The 15,732-nt window shown below is 40.9% G+C and overlaps 1 protein-coding gene across 2 annotated transcripts in view; it reads right to left on the bottom strand.

Annotated features, from left to right (window-relative positions):
• The window catches only part of SHROOM3 (shroom family member 3), a 272,583-nt gene that overhangs the window by 57,817 nt on the left and 199,034 nt on the right, over positions 1-15,732 (bottom strand). For both annotated transcript variants that reach the window (XM_040326816.1, XM_040326823.1), the window contains 2 exons: positions 13,355-13,480; positions 293-3,494 (listed from right to left, as the gene is read on the bottom strand). In XM_040326816.1, coding sequence (XP_040182750.1) covers positions 293-3,494; positions 13,355-13,413 — 3,261 coding nt within the window. In that variant the 5' untranslated portion in view covers positions 13,414-13,480. The remainder of the gene's footprint in view (positions 1-292; positions 3,495-13,354; positions 13,481-15,732) is intronic.

Here is a 15,732-nt window from a genome sequence, read left to right as displayed (position 1 = left end):
TTCCCTGGAGCTAATACATGAAAATTGGCCTCCCATTAAATTCTGTTTTGGCCAGAGTGACCAATTGGGATTATTTTAGTAATTAGGCACTTGTCTTATAGTGAAAAATGATACCCATGACAACTAGTTTATTCTATATAAAGCTAATTTACGATTGGCTTCTTTTGTGTACACTGTGTCACTGTGCTATGTTTTCATAGCATTTTAAAAACAAAAAGTATACTAAAGAAAAATTCACCTGACATAGTTAATATTTGTGCAAAGAAGATTTTTTCTAGTGATATCCACATACCTGACTTATCTTTTCACTGGCTGGCGAAGACCTTGATCTCACATGGAGGGAAGTGGGTTGTTGAGAATTGGCATATAAATCCCGATCAGATGATGTTCTATCAGGCTTTTGTTCCAATGAGGCCATTAAAAATTCAGATGCAGAGACATCTCTCTGTTTATATGAAGAAGAACTTTTACTTTCTGTCCTAGACTTTAAATCCAAGCCTAGACGTTGCTGGACAAATGAACTTGTGCGAGTCCTGTTTTCCTGTGGTTCACTTTTCTTCTCTAAGTTGGCTAAATCAAACAAGCCTGTGAGTCCAGGTGGGAGAGTGGAGGAAACACGTCCAGTTTTAGACAATGTATCCCTTGGATCCCAACTGCGGAATGGCATATTATGCTCTTGTAGGGAATTAATGCTAGATGTAGAGGAAACACTCTGGCTGTCCATCATACTTCCCGAGAAGTAGGTGCTCTGGGATCGCTCTTTTAAAAGGCCAGATTCCTGGGATGAAGGCCTTCGACCTGTCTTTCGTTCTATGTAGTCCGCAAGGGCACTCTGCTGCAGCTGCTTCAGCTCTGGCTTAGAAAGGTTAACAGTTGAACAAGCTTTGCCATCTCGTTCAAACATCCTGCGCCTGTCTGCAACTGTTTGCTCCAAGAAGCTGATGTTCTGCCCCTTGTTTTGGCTACTAATAGATGATGACTCAGTGTCAGATGCTCCCACCTCATTCATCTTCTCTGGCTCTGAATATGATCGCTTTTTCTGCTCAGCTGTTAAACGTCTTCTGGCTCCAATGCGAGTTACCTGGTTTGATACAGTTGCCCCCTCTTGACTAAAATCTTGACTCTTTGCAAATGTCTCTGTAGGTGTGACACTGTGCCGTTCTTTTGGCGCATGAGGGGATACGGGAGCTGTCTTACCATAAAGAATGGCTGAAGAAGGCCTTTTTACACTCCTTTCTGTTTGTTTGTATTGTGGTGGGCTGATTTCCAAATCTTTTCTTCTAAAAGATGTTGCTTCTAAGACTTTTGACTGGGCATCTTTGATACTGTTTCTGTAAGCCCTACTAAAGCCTAAAGTGTCTTGTGCAGTGCTCTGCCAATGGTCGTCTTTATTTGGCATTGTTTGAGAATTAACAGTTGTTTTATCACTACCTGGCAAGGTTTGCAAAACACATGGCTCCTTATTAATCTCCTGGGTCTTGTCTATCTGAGTCTCAACTGTTGGTTTCTGAATGTCTCCTAATCTTGCACAGTAGACACTTCCAGCTCTTTTTAACTGCTGCACACCAGAACCTTTGTCAGTAGTATGAGAACCTGAAAGTCTTCGGTATTCAACATTCTGCATATGTTCCTGGGAATTAAACTTATTTCTTAATTCTTCAATGCTATTTACAGATGCTCTGTTTGCTCCTTTTGTACATTGTCCTGAATTCGCAACATAGATGCTTCCACTTGCAGCATGGGGCCTTTGATTCTCTTGCTCGCGTTGCTCAATCTGGCTGATCTTTTCTAAAACAGACAACTTTTGCTTGCTGTCTTGCTTAGCAGAAGTGAGACTGTTATTGATTTGGTTGTTCCCAGAATTTTGTCGCCTTCTGGTAAAGTCAGTAGTATTTTTGTGCGGTGACGAAGGGTCATCAGGCTGTAAGTGATTGCTAACACATAAAACTGAGCTGTCAGCTTCTTCTGTGTGTTTTGTAAAACTTGGACTTTCTAGTTTGTTTTTGTGGTTGGAGAAATGCACAGAGTGTCTTTTTTCATGTTTATCATTTTGGTTTACATCAGCGTTGTACTGCATACCCCAGTTCATATATTTATTTGTATCTGGAATGCTTGTATTTCTGTATGACTCCATTCCACTTGCCATAGGTGATACATCAGAACTGGTATTGCAAGAGCTTCCCCGATTCTGCAATGAAAGCTCAGAGTCACTTTGAATTCTTTCATTGGTAGGGAACAAGTGTATATCCCTGTTATCTTGTTTTCCACTCGTCACCTGGCTTTTTACTACATCGGTTTTAGATTCTGGTTTTGGTAGGTGATCATTTTTATTGAAGGACTGATTAATTTTTATAATAGTTCTTTCATCTTCACTGTTTAATGCTGAACCAACAGGAATGTCAGGGCCACTGGAGAAATGAAGCTTATAATGGGTGTATTGTGTAGGCCCGCTTTCTCTTGTTTCTTCTGCTTTAGCAGATTGGTTTACTGGGCTTGGCACAGTAGAAATGTTATGAATATTCTGGCTACCTTTTACACTAGTTTCTGACTGTGAGTAAGAGACTGCTTTGGCCCCAGGATCAACATGTGAAGTACTATGAGCTCCTTCTTTGGCTAATGCTGGATAAAGCCTTCCATTATTATTGTTGAGTGGTTTAGGAGCATGAGCAAAATGTGGCTCTGGAGCTGGCACTGGATAGATCCCTGTAGGAAGCATAGGTTTTCCAGGCTGTGGAATGTGTGAATAAACTTGCTTAGGTTTCATTAAAGGACTACATTCTGGACTTCTTTCAAGCACGGTATGCAGCTGTCCTTCACCAAACACGGCTTTCAACTGTTGATTTGCATTGCAATTAGAACTGGCTGAATGTGTCCCTGGTCCTTTCAAATGAGTCCGTAAATGTCTATTCTGTTCCAAACTAGACCAAGAACTTGGCCGTTCATGATGTTTTGTTACTGCATAACTGTCACTTCTTGTAGGTGGCATGGGAGGACTTTTCACAACTATATCACTCTCAGAGAGAATTCTGTTCTGTTCAATTCTACCCAAAGGTCCACTGTTCTTAAGAGGATTGCTGGAAAGTCTACCTCGGTTTTTGACCATAGATGAGTTTACTTCATACTCTTCCGAGACTCCACGATGTGCATCATAAACTGTCTTGATATATCTAATGTCGGCATGCTTAATACCCTCTTGTAAGTTACCCCTAGGCAACATGCTTTCCATAGAGTAGGACTTCTCCTTGCAGATTGGGGTGGGGTGGTATTCTGGTATGCTGGAGTTTGTGGAGAAAGAGCTGTACGCAGAGTCTCTTTTGCTATGCAAATGAGCAAGTTGATCTATGCAGTTAGTGGACTTTGCAGGTGAAAGATGACATGGATGGTATGTTGATGAAGTGTGGTCCAGGCTTTCCATGCTCCCCCGTGAGCTGTACTGGTCAGGGCTTCGTCTTAAGTACCCATGCTCGTAACTGGAAAGATCACTTGCAGAAGAACTAAAAGAAAAGAGAAACAGAGGAAAGATCTTACTGCTTGCAAGAAATGTTCCGGAGAGCTTATAAATAAACTAGCAGATGAAATGTTTAGGTTATGGGAGGAACGGAAGACAAACCATATTTGGGGCCTAACTCTGTTCTCTGCCAACTGTCATTCCTGCATATTATAAGTAATTGCTTGCGGCTGCTATGTTCATTCTATTAAGCCACATCAATGTAGAAATTAGAGAGATAACAGAAGAGATGGTCAAAATCTTTTTAGAGCTCACAAACAACCTGTTTATTGACACTATTCAAACTGTTCTCATACACATACACACACACACACACACACACACACACTAACACTACAAAACTAGAACAGGATAACGTGAACACAAAATACTTAAGGACTACAGTGTATGCGTGTGTTTTATTTCTTTTCTTTTTATGGAGTTGAAAGTTTTCCCTGGCAGTCTTCCTGGAAACTAGCAGCATTAGAGACATTTTGTTTGCTACAAGAAATCTAAACAGACAAGACAGAATTGTAAAGGGAAAAAACTCTTACAATTCTAAAGATGAATGTTAAAATGCCACGTGTGGTTAAAATGTGTTTTGACATCCTCCAAACAACTTGGTGTGCTAACACATCTAACATTTTACTAGTTTATCTGTTATTGAGGATTGTTGCTTAAACATGAATCATGACATTTCATGCTTTCACAACTGTCTTTTTTTTCCTAGTCCAAAACACATGAATAAGTTGCCAAAAATATTAGTGTGTTATTTCAAGTTGTTTGCCTAATAATTCTCTTCTTGACAGATCAATTAATTAATGGCATTCAATGTTCCCTACTAATACTCCTTGATGCCCCTTTGGGAAACTATTCATCTAAGGCCGAGTACTCACAAGCAGACATGTCCGATGAAACCGGTCCGCGGACCGTTTTCATCGGACATGTCTGCCCGGGGACTTCTGTTCGATGGCTGTACAGACCATCGAACAGAGGTCCGCGCGTAAACAATACGCGGGGCGTGTCCGCGGTGTCGCCGCGTCGATGACGCGGTGTCGCCGCGTCGATGACGCGGTGTCGCCATGACAATGAAGCGGCGACGTGGGAGGCCTGCCTTTAAAATGCTTCCACGCATGCGTCAAAGTCATTCGACGCATGCGAGGGATGGCGGGCGGCCGGACATGTACGGTAGGTCTGTACAGACGACCGTACATGTCGGGGGGACAAGTTTCCCAGGTGACTACCTCTTTAAGCTCATCAAGAGAATGCCAAGAGTGTGCCAAGCAGTAATCAAAGCAAAGGGTGGCTACTTTGAAGAACCTAGAATATGAAATATATTTTCAGTTGTTTCACACTTTTTTGTTATGTATAATTCCACATGTGTTAATTCATAGTTTTGATGCCTTCAGTGTGAATCTACAATTTTCACAGTCATGAAAATAAAGAAAACTCTTTGAATGAAAAGGTGTGTCCAAACTTTTGGTCTGTACTGTACCAAATTGTAAAGATCGACATTTTATTCCCTAGGGCAGGGGTCCTCAAACTACAGACGGCAGAGTTCATTTACCTGGCCCGTCAATTGTGGCCGGCCCTACCTTGGGTCCCGTATTCGTAAATGCCTCCTCCGCCGCTGTCATCAGTAAACAGCGGAGGGCAGGAGGCAGCTTAACTTTGGACAGAAGGCAGGAGGAGGAGCTGCTCAAATTTACTGGTGCTAGGACATAGGGAAGAGCAGGTTTCCATGGTCGGAATTTGGTTATGCCATTTGCGTAGCGTAGCGAGGTTGGTAAGGCTTGCTCTATGCTGCGCTGGAGGTGTAAGTCAGCTTAGCGCATAGGAGTTGGATAAGTTAGCTGTTTTCAGGAGAAGCTTTTGGTTTGGTGAGCAGCCTGACCCTGGTGTAAGAATGAGCTGCGACCGAGCTATCACTGTCTTCCCCCAGATGGTCATCTGTTCCAGGTGGAATAGACCCAGGAGCCGTGAAGTAAGGCTCCACGGTGGGGAGAATAGTACCGGTTTTTTTGGTGGAGGGACATGTGTCCCACCTGGAGAGGATGGGGGCTTCTCAGGGAAGACACATTGGGCTGTGCCATGATAGATATCATCTGGTTGTTGGGAACAGCCCTAGGCCTGTGGCTCCTAGTTGCACTTAGATCTTAAATACAGAGCATATGGTTTCTATGGGCAACAGCTTTTTGTTTCTTCGCTTGATGGATCAGAAGTAAAACTGTTGCCCCTAGCAGCCAATCAGATCTCAGGAAACAGGGTATATGGTTGCTATGGGTAACAGCACCAGGTCTCTTGACCTAATGTAAGAGTGAAACTGTTACCCCTGGCAACCCATCAGATCTCAGAATACAGGGCTTATGGTTGATATGGGCAACACCTTTAGGTTTTTGGGCCTGATGGATGAGATATAAAACTGTTTCCCTTGGAAACCCACCATATCTCAGAATATAGGGCATCTAGTTGCTGTGGGCAACATAGCCAGGTCTCTTGGCCTGAGAGAAGTGAAAACTGTTGCCGGTAGCAATCAGTCAGGTCTCCATAAACAAGGCATCTGGTTGCTATGGGCAACATACCCAGGTCTCTTGGCCTGATATGAGAGAATTTAAACCGTTGCCCTTGGTTGCCCTCAGAAATCAAGGCATCTGGTTGTTGTGGGAAACAGCTCCACATTTCTGGGCCTCAAGGCTCAGAAGTGATACTGTTGCTCTAAGCAACCCATCAGATATCAGGAAACAGGGCATCTGGTTGCTGGGTCTGATGTGTGGGAAGGGAAGCTGTTGACCTTAGCAACCAATTCAGATCACAAGATACAGGGCATCTGGTAGCACCAGGCTTTTCAATGCCCACTCAGCTGGTCCAGCATTCTGGAGAATTGAAATCCCCACTTCTCTCCCTCTTCTCTGTGCAGTGCTTTTGGACGGACCAGATTGATTCACTGTGCAGGTGCTCACCAATCAGAATTGCATTCTGAGCGTAACACACTTCTGAACCGTTCATATTTTTTTCAAACAGTCTGAGGGGCAGTGAAAAGGTTAAAAGGTTTGAGGACCCCTGCCATAGGGTGTCTGCTAATATACAGTTGCAATAAAAAGTATGTGAACCCTTTTGGAATGATATGGATTTGTGCACAAATTGGTCAAAAAATGTGATCCGATCATCATCTACGTCACAACAATAGACAATCACAGTCTGCTTAAACTAATAACACACAAAGAATTAAATGTTACCATGTTTTTATTGAACACACCATGTAAACATTCACAGTGCAGGTGGAAAAAGTATGTGAACCCCTAGACTAATGACATCTCCAAGAGCTAATTGGAGTGAGGTGTCAGCCAACTGGAGTCCAATTAATGAGATGAGATTGGAGGTGTTGGTTACATCCTCAAACGATGAATGGTCTCCAAAATCACTCATAAATGGAAAAGGATCATGTAAAGGTATAAAAGAAACACATAGTGCTCTCCATTGAAAAAAAGCAACACAAATTTATTTAAAAACTACTCACAAGGAAGGCACTATATCCTAGTGCACGAGATGAAAGCATACACAAAGAACCAGGTAGGTGGCTTTCCTGACATTACTCCAAGCCCCCCGCACATGCATTGTCCGTGGTCCAGGACTTCCTCAGCGGATATGATAAGATATCCGCTGAGGAAGTCCTGCACCACGAACGATACGTGTGCGGGGGGCTTGTAGTGATGTCAGGACAGCCACCTACCTGGTTCTTATTCAAGTATGCTTTCATCTCGTGCAAAAGGATATAGTGCCTTGATTGTGAGTAGTTTTTAAATAAATTTGTGTTGCTTTTTTTTAATGGAGAGCACTATGTGTTTCCTTTATACCTTTACATGATCCTATTCCATTTATGAGTGATTTTGGAGACCATTCAACGTTTGAGGATTTTGAGTGAGGGATCTTATGTAAAGACAATACCATACCAATACCCTATTTAAGGGACAGCGCGATTGACCTGCTGTTTGTTCAGAGGTCCATTCAGTACGTTCAGGTGAGCGGTTTGCACTTCTGGTGGAGGAGACACATTTATTTGGATACACGGTGATTGACTTGAGCACTCCATTCACTCTCCAAGACGTTTTACATCTTTTGGGGTCCTTCCACTCTCTCTGGCCTTAGCCTGCCATTTACTTTGGACTATTGATGTCACATATTTATTATATTTTTATTTTTGTATTTTATTTGTTTCTAGCGCTTCACTGCTTTTTATATGTACTTTGCTTAAGGATTTTTATTGACCTTCAGTGTTTAGCTGCTTTTATTAGAGTTTAGTTTTTGCGCTGTCTGAACCTTTTCCATTATATCAAATGCCTGTTGGAGGACCTGTGGACACTCTGAATCAACTATACACATTTGGTGGACTTGCCCCAAAATGAATCCCTTCTGGTCTGCTCTCATAAGACTTCTTTCCTCTATCCTATCAACTCCTATCTCCCTATTCTCTCAAATGGTGCTCCTGGGTTTAGGCTTTGACTCCTGGCCTCCAACCGCCCACACCATCCTAACACATGTCCTTATCACTACTTAAATGGCAATTGCTAAACAATGGAAATCTCCTGATCCCCCTTCTATTACAGAGGTGATACTGTCATTGAACAACCAACGTCTAATGAGATTAATGTATGCCAGGGCCCACTTGCAAGTCCCTGCATTCATAAAAAGATGGAGCCCCTGGTTAGCACACCCTAAATGCTTGCCCGTGCCTTGACTTATACATTTTACAACCTAATTTCAGAACCTCAACACCCAATGGGACCACCTGCTCTATCGCTACTATCATTTAGTTCATAGCCCTACACTTTGTAGGCAGCACACCATTGTTCAGTTGTTATTTACTCGTAAGTTGCTTAATGTAAGCTACTGCACCACACTTAATTGTACTTGTATGTACCTTATATCTATTACCAAATCACCTGTAATCCTCTGAAACATGTACTGATTTATTGATAAAATTTGAATAAACACTCACGTTAAAAAAATAAAATACATTTTGCTTGCTTATGATTGGATGATGGAAGTCAAAGGAGTTCTAAAGGCAAAAGTTTTTTTTATCTTAATGCATTCTATGCATTAAGGTAAAAAGCCTTCTGTGTGCATCATCCCCCTCTGCTCCCCTACTACTTACCTGAGCCCTATTTCTGTCCAGCGATGTCCACGAGTCGCTCAGTCATCTGGAAAATTCTTTGATTGGCTGAGACACAGCAGCAGAGCCATTGACTCCCACAGCTGTCAATTAAATTCAGTTAGCCAATCAGCAGAGAGAGGGGGCGAGGCCAAACGGCAGCTCCGTGTCCGATTGGATACACGGAGCTACAGCGTGGTTCAGGTGCCCCCATAGCAATCTGCTTGCTGTGGGGACACTCAATAGAAGGCAGGGGCCAGGAGAAGCGAAGAGGGACAAGAGAAGAGAAGGACCTGGGCTGCTATGTGCAAAACCATTACACAGAGCAGGTAAGTATAACATGTTTGTTATTTTTTGGAAAAAAAAATAGACTTTACAAACACTTTAACACATCTGATTCACTAAGATCCCATGCAAAGTGCAGGTTTTCCTGTAAAGTGAACAGCTCCTTTGCCTTGAGAAAATCGACCCCAAAGTTTTCCCTCATTATCCTAAAGGCCTTGTTAAAAAAGGTTTGTGTAACACTCATTCACTTACACTTATATTTGTCAAATGACTTGCCACATATATTTCTAAGAAGACTCATTCACCTCTTAACTTGTAAAAAATGAAAGAGATGTGTGTCGGATTAATTTGTTAAATTATTCATTTTGTTTCTTCATATTCGCTATGATAGGATGATTAATCGTTTTCGGAATTTGTTTCATATATTTGGATTCGTTCCATATATTTGTTGTTCCAAATCAATTTGTATTTTCAAAAGTTATTTGGGAAGCTTGACTATATTTGTTTTAACATGTTAATTTGTTATTTTGGGAAGATACTTATGCACTCTGTTTGGGTTGGATTGATCCAACCAAATTACTGAATCATAATGGAACAAATGGAACAAAATTTATTTTAATTCGTTATGTTATGATTCCGAGATTCTGATGGATCTACCTTCATCCAACCCAAACACAATAAGTAGGAATCAATATTTTATGTCACTTTTATACCTTACTGTATTTATTGCAATATGTTTCCATTTCATATGCAGTGCATGTTTTATAATTATGAAAAATGTTAATACAATAAATGAAATGGATTTGAATCAATTTGGATCATTTGTTATGTTGTTACGCTGTTTTGGATGCATCAAACATTAACAAAAGGCCCAAACCTTTATCATGTCATCCAAAGGAAACATATACCGGTAATACAAACAAATTTGTTGTATTGTTATAATTTATATTGAATTCATTCAAATTCATTACTATTTTGTTTCAGAGATTCAGATACATCCAAATCCCTGAATAACGAAAACTTTGTCTGAATTTTGATTCATAACTAAACAAATCACACGTCTAAATGAAATCCTGGTTTTTAGTATACCGATCAGGTATATTATAAGCTTTTATCACAAATTCTCCAATTCCCCAACGCACTCACTTGCTGTTCCTGCAAGTCAAACACCATCTGTCCTTTCCAGACAAGACACAACGGTTGGGGGTTCGAGAGTTCAGTTCTTGAAGATACTTCTGGACATGGAAGGAAATTTAAACTGTTGTATCCCTGGAATTACCTTTGTATGACTTATGAAGTCGTTTATTTCATTGTGTGTTTTGAGGTCCTCAAAAGCAAACCAAGGAAATCTTACCCCATTGTTCAAGCGCTGGTGCTGGTTACAACTGAAATCCAAGGCAGGTTTTTCTCTGCCTCCAATATAGCATGTGCTGTGAATTCATGAGCAGTAACATCGTTTGGAAATCCCAGGCTGAACTTCTCACCCTTGGAGGATTGAAAATGATGTAACATGTCTGGCATGGCTCATTCATTGCACTGTCTTCTGAGTAGCACTTGCTCACTCACTCGTACACTGACATTTCTGCATATCTATTGTTCTACAGTACATTTATATTACAACGCTTGCATTTTCAAGCAATATTCCTAGACAGTACTGCATTCAACTGTGAAAACAATCATATACAAAGGGCATGCAAATAAACTGTTAATATGTAGACAAATTTTATCTGACATACCATTCTGTAATTTTTAATACTTCATGACCACATAGGTTTTAAAAAGAAACCTGTATGTTTATGGGCTGAATTTAGCTTTCCTCTATTTATTTTATTATTTATTAAAGGTACTTATATAGCGCTGTCATTTTTAAACAGTGATTTACCTATATATATATTATATTATACAATATATACTGTATATTATACAGTAGGTAAAATAAGTATTGAACAGGTCACCATTTTTATGGGTAAATATATTTCTAAGAGCCTGTTCACACAGGGGCGACTCGTCAGGCGACTTAGCCACCTGACAAGTCGCTCTCCGCTCTGTTCAATGGAACCGTTCTAATAGGAGTGACTCAAGTCACTCCGACTTAGAAAAAGGTTCTTGTATGGTTTTGGGGGCGACTTGCATTGAGTTCAATACAGAAGTCATTTTGCAAGTTGCCTCTGAAGTCACCTTGAGATCGCCTTGCCGAGTCGCCCCCAAAGTCATGCCGCCCCTGTGTGAACCGGGTCTAAAGGTTCTATTGACTTGAAATTTTCACCACATCAGTAACAACCCATGCAATCGATACACACAAAGAAACCAAAACCAATTAGTTCAGAAATTAAGTGTGTAATAAAATGGAATGACACAGGGAAAAGGTATTGAACACGTGAAGAAAGGGAGGTGAAAAAAGGCACAGAAAGCGAAGACACCAGCTAAAATCTATCAGTAATTACAAAGAAATCCTGCCCCTTGTCAGTGCTAATTATTAACAGCTGGTTCAGTCTCAACTGATGGCCTATGAAAGGTGTCTCATTACCAAAGTCTCACACAAGAAACCTGGGTAAAAGCAAAGACCGCTCTCAAAACCTTTGCAACCTTATTGTTGCAAAACATACAGATGACATTGGTTACAGAAGATTTTCTAAACTTCTGAATGCTCCAGTCAGCACTATTGGGGCTATAATCTGGATATGGAAAGAACATAATTTCACCATAAACCGACCACGACCAGGTGTTCCTCGCAAGATTTCTGACAGAGGAGTGAAAAGAATTATGAAAAGAGTTGTCCAAGAGCCAAGGCCCACTTGTGCCTTGGGTTTTGGAGAAGTGGGGTTAGGGTTAGGGGTAGGAGTTTGGGACATGAAGGAGTGGGATTAGGGTTAGGGTTAGGAGTTTGGGACTAGGAGAGGACTAGGAGAGATGGGATTAGGGTTAGGGTTAGGAGTTTGGGACTAGGAGAGGTGGGGATTAGGGTTAGCAGGTACAAAAATCTGCTGCCATCTACCAGGATGATAAAGATGAAACAAGGGCAGACATTTCAGCAAGACAATGATCCCTAACACAAAGCCAAGGAAACTCTCAGTTAGCTTCAAAGAAAGAAAATAATGCTGCTAGAATGGCCCAGCCAATTACCTGACTTGATTCCAATAGAAAATCTATGGAAAGAACTAAAGATCAGAGTACATAGAAGAAGCCCAGGGAACCTTTTGAAGATTTGAAGATTTGTTTGTGTGGAAGAATGGGCTAAAAATCACACCTGAGCAATGCACGTGACTAGTTTCTCCATACAGGAGGCGTCTTGAAGTTGTCATTACCAACAAAGGATTTTGCACAAAGTATTAAATACATTTCAGTTAGCGTGCTCAATACTTTTTCCTACTGTATGTGATTCCATTTTATTTGTATCTATAAAATGCGCTGTGTCTGACTATAAAATACCCCCACATAAGGCTCCATGCACACTGAAGCTAATAAACTGCAGTTTATTGGCGTTTTTTTTAAAAGCCCATAAACTGCACTCTATGTTAGCCTATGTGTCCATGCACACATGGAAGTTTTTTAGCGTTAATGAGCAGTGGAGATTATGGGCTTTTTTTCTGAACCCCCGAAAATCACGTTCAAAGTGCCGTTTTTCAGGGGGGAAACCGCAAAAAAATGCAAAACGCTGAAAAACCGATAATAAATGCTAATAAACGCTCAAAAACGCAGCTCGCCAGTGTTTTTTTATCCAAAAACACTACACAGAAAAACGCTAATAAACGCTATTGCAAAAACGCTAAAAAACTTTGAAAGGCTCCCAACAAAGCTACTGGCGATTTTATAGCTTTTTTTAGCTTCCAGTGTGCATGGAGCCTAAAAGTGACAACAGTGCCACAATAACTTGAATGAAAATAATAAAAATGTATCACTTTAAATAAGTGATCGTAACAATTGAATGTTATTTTCTGAAACATACAAACATATCTCCCAAAATTCTAATTATAAACCTACTGCCACAAGTCCCGCTTACCAAATACCATGTTCCCACCAAGAGATCATATACGTGTGTGTGTGAAATCTCTTCTGAAGATAGGTGATCTGCTGGCTCCAATCCCACATAAATTGATTTTTGCAATGCTGCTCAGAAATGTAAGCACAATTTTATGACCTCGAATGCTTAAACATAATTATAACAATTACATAGATTGGTTTCCAAGAATATCATTATAGGGTTATTTTGAACTGTAAACACATCTGGATGAGGAAATATTCTAACTTAAATTTAAAACAAATTATTTTATTTTTATTGCAAATACAGTAAGTTTTGTCAAAGAGCAATTATGATTCTATTACATTTACATTAAAATTCTTTATTTTAAGTTCAAAAACTGACTCTTGGGGCTTAACAGCTTGGCTATAGCAAATTTTATTGCATAACATCAGTGATCATCATGTTTTCTTACCTTGAGTGATAAGCCTGGTGCCATGGAGATCCTAACGTTCCCTGAGATATTTGCATCATGCTGGGGTTGGGCTGGCTCTCCAGAAATTTGGTTGAATGCCAAGAATGGGGACGGGACTCAGATTGCCTGGGGAAACATTAAGAATTAACAGAGGTTAGATATACAGTGTATGGTCACGGCAAGTGTTTTGATTGCATTGGTTTTAACTTGCTCACATTAAATTATACCTGGCAAACTAGGCAGACAAACTAAAATGGCAATTATAAGAATCAGTCTGGCAGGATAAACATTCTTTGTTAATTTTCACAACAATATATACAGTGTAGTTCCTAAATGCAGAAGTGCACAAAGTCCTTAATCAAAGCCTAAAATTGTGCACTGCACTATCTGCTACTAGACCATTTTCACTAGAAACCTATTCAAAAGTTCATTGTTTCCTCCCTTCTTATGGGTTGTTCTCATACATTTCATATTTCCATATATATTTTTTTCTAACACCATGCACATTGCTGTATCCAAAATAATATTTTTACTCACACAGATGTGCACATGTTTTTGTGCATAGATGAGTTGCTTGGCCTTGTTTCCATGTCCTATGCATGAAAACATAGGAACTGGGGTGGAAAAAAATGGCAGCAGGTGCCCTGGACTGATGAGTCAAAATGTTTTGACTGTAGCAGGAGGCAGTTTGTTCACAGAAGTGCTGTGGAGCGGTACAATAATGAGTGCCTACAGGCAACAGTGAAGCATGGTGGAGGTTCCTTGCAAGTTTGGTGCTGCATTTATGAAAATGGAGTTAGAGATTTGGTCAGGATCAATGGTGTCCTGAATGTTGAGAAATACAGGCAGATACTTATCCACCATGCCATGCCATCAGGGAGGCGTGTGATTGGTCCCAAATGTATTCTGCAGCAGGACAATGATCCCAAACATACAGCCAATATCATTAAAGCGGATGTTCCGCCCAAAAAAAATATTAAAAGCCAGCAGCTACAAATACTGCAGCTGCTGACTTTTAATATTAGTACACTTACCTGTCCTGGAGTCCAGCGGCGTCCGCAGCAGAGGACGAGCGATCGCTCGTCACCCTGCTGCTCCCCTCTCCATCCACGCTGAGGGAACCAGGAAGTGAAGTGCTCCGGCTTCACTGCCCGGTTCCCTATGGCGCATGCACGAGTCGCGCTGCGCCCGCCGATTGGCTCCCGCTGTGTGCTGGGAGCCGAGTGTTCCCAGCACACAACGGGGGCGACGGGATGTGACGCAATGCCCGTCTTTTGCCCGTGAATGCCGGGCCGGAAGTGGGTGCAAATACCTGTCTTTGGACAGGTATCTGCACCCCCCTCCCCCTGAAAGGTGTCAAATGTGACAACGGAGGGGGGGGATGGTGCCGATCAGCGCGACTTCACTTTACGGTGGAGAACCGCTTTAAGAACTATTTTCAGTGTAAAGAAGAACAAGCCTTCCTGGAAGTGATGGTTTGGCCCCTACAGAGCACTGATTTCGACAACATCGAGTTTGTCTGGGATTACATGAAGAGACAGAAGGATCTGAGGCAGACTACATCCACAGAAGACCTGTGGTTAGTTCTCCAAGAAGGTTGGAACAACCTATCTGCCGAGTTCCTTCAAAAACTGTGTGCAAGTGTACCTAGAAGAACTGATACTGAAGCAAAGGGTGGTCACACCGAATATTGATTTGATTTGGATTTCTCTTTTGTTCATTTATTTTCCATTTTGTTAACTGATAATAATAAACTATTAGCACATTCTGAATTAACAGCATTTTTTCAGACCTGCCTAAAACATGTGTACAGTACTGTATAAGTAAGAAGAACGGCATGAGTCAAAGTAAAGGCAAACTGTATCGGTACACATACAGTGCTTTGAAAAAGTATTCATACTCCTTGAAATTTCCCACATTATGGTATGTTACACCCAAAAACGTAAATGTATTTTATTGGGATTTTATGTGATAGACCAACACAAAGTGGCGCATTATTGTGAAATGGAAGGAAAATGGTACATGGTTTTCCAAATTGTTCACAAATAAATATCAGAAAAGTGTGACGTGCGTTTGTATTCAGCAACCTTTACTCTGACACCACTAACTAAAATCTTTTGAAACCAATTGCCTTTAGAAGTCACCTAATTAGTAAATAGAGTCCACCTGTGTGTAATTTAATCTCAGTATAAATACAGCTGTTCTGTGAAGCCCTCATAGGTTTGTTAGAGAACCTTTTCAAACAAACATCGTCATAAGGGCCAAGGAACACACCAGATAGGTCAGGGATAACGTTATGGAGAAGTTTAAAGCAGGGTTAGGTTATAAAAAAATTCCCAAGCTTTGAACATCTCACGGAGCACTGTTCAATCCATCAT

The sequence above is a fragment of the Rana temporaria genome, chromosome 1, assembly GCF_905171775.1.
Source record: "Rana temporaria chromosome 1, aRanTem1.1, whole genome shotgun sequence".
Lineage (NCBI taxonomy): Eukaryota > Metazoa > Chordata > Amphibia > Anura > Ranidae > Rana > Rana temporaria.
The sequence above is the reverse complement of the archived record's forward strand: the minus strand, read 5'-3'. Positions and strand labels throughout refer to the sequence as shown.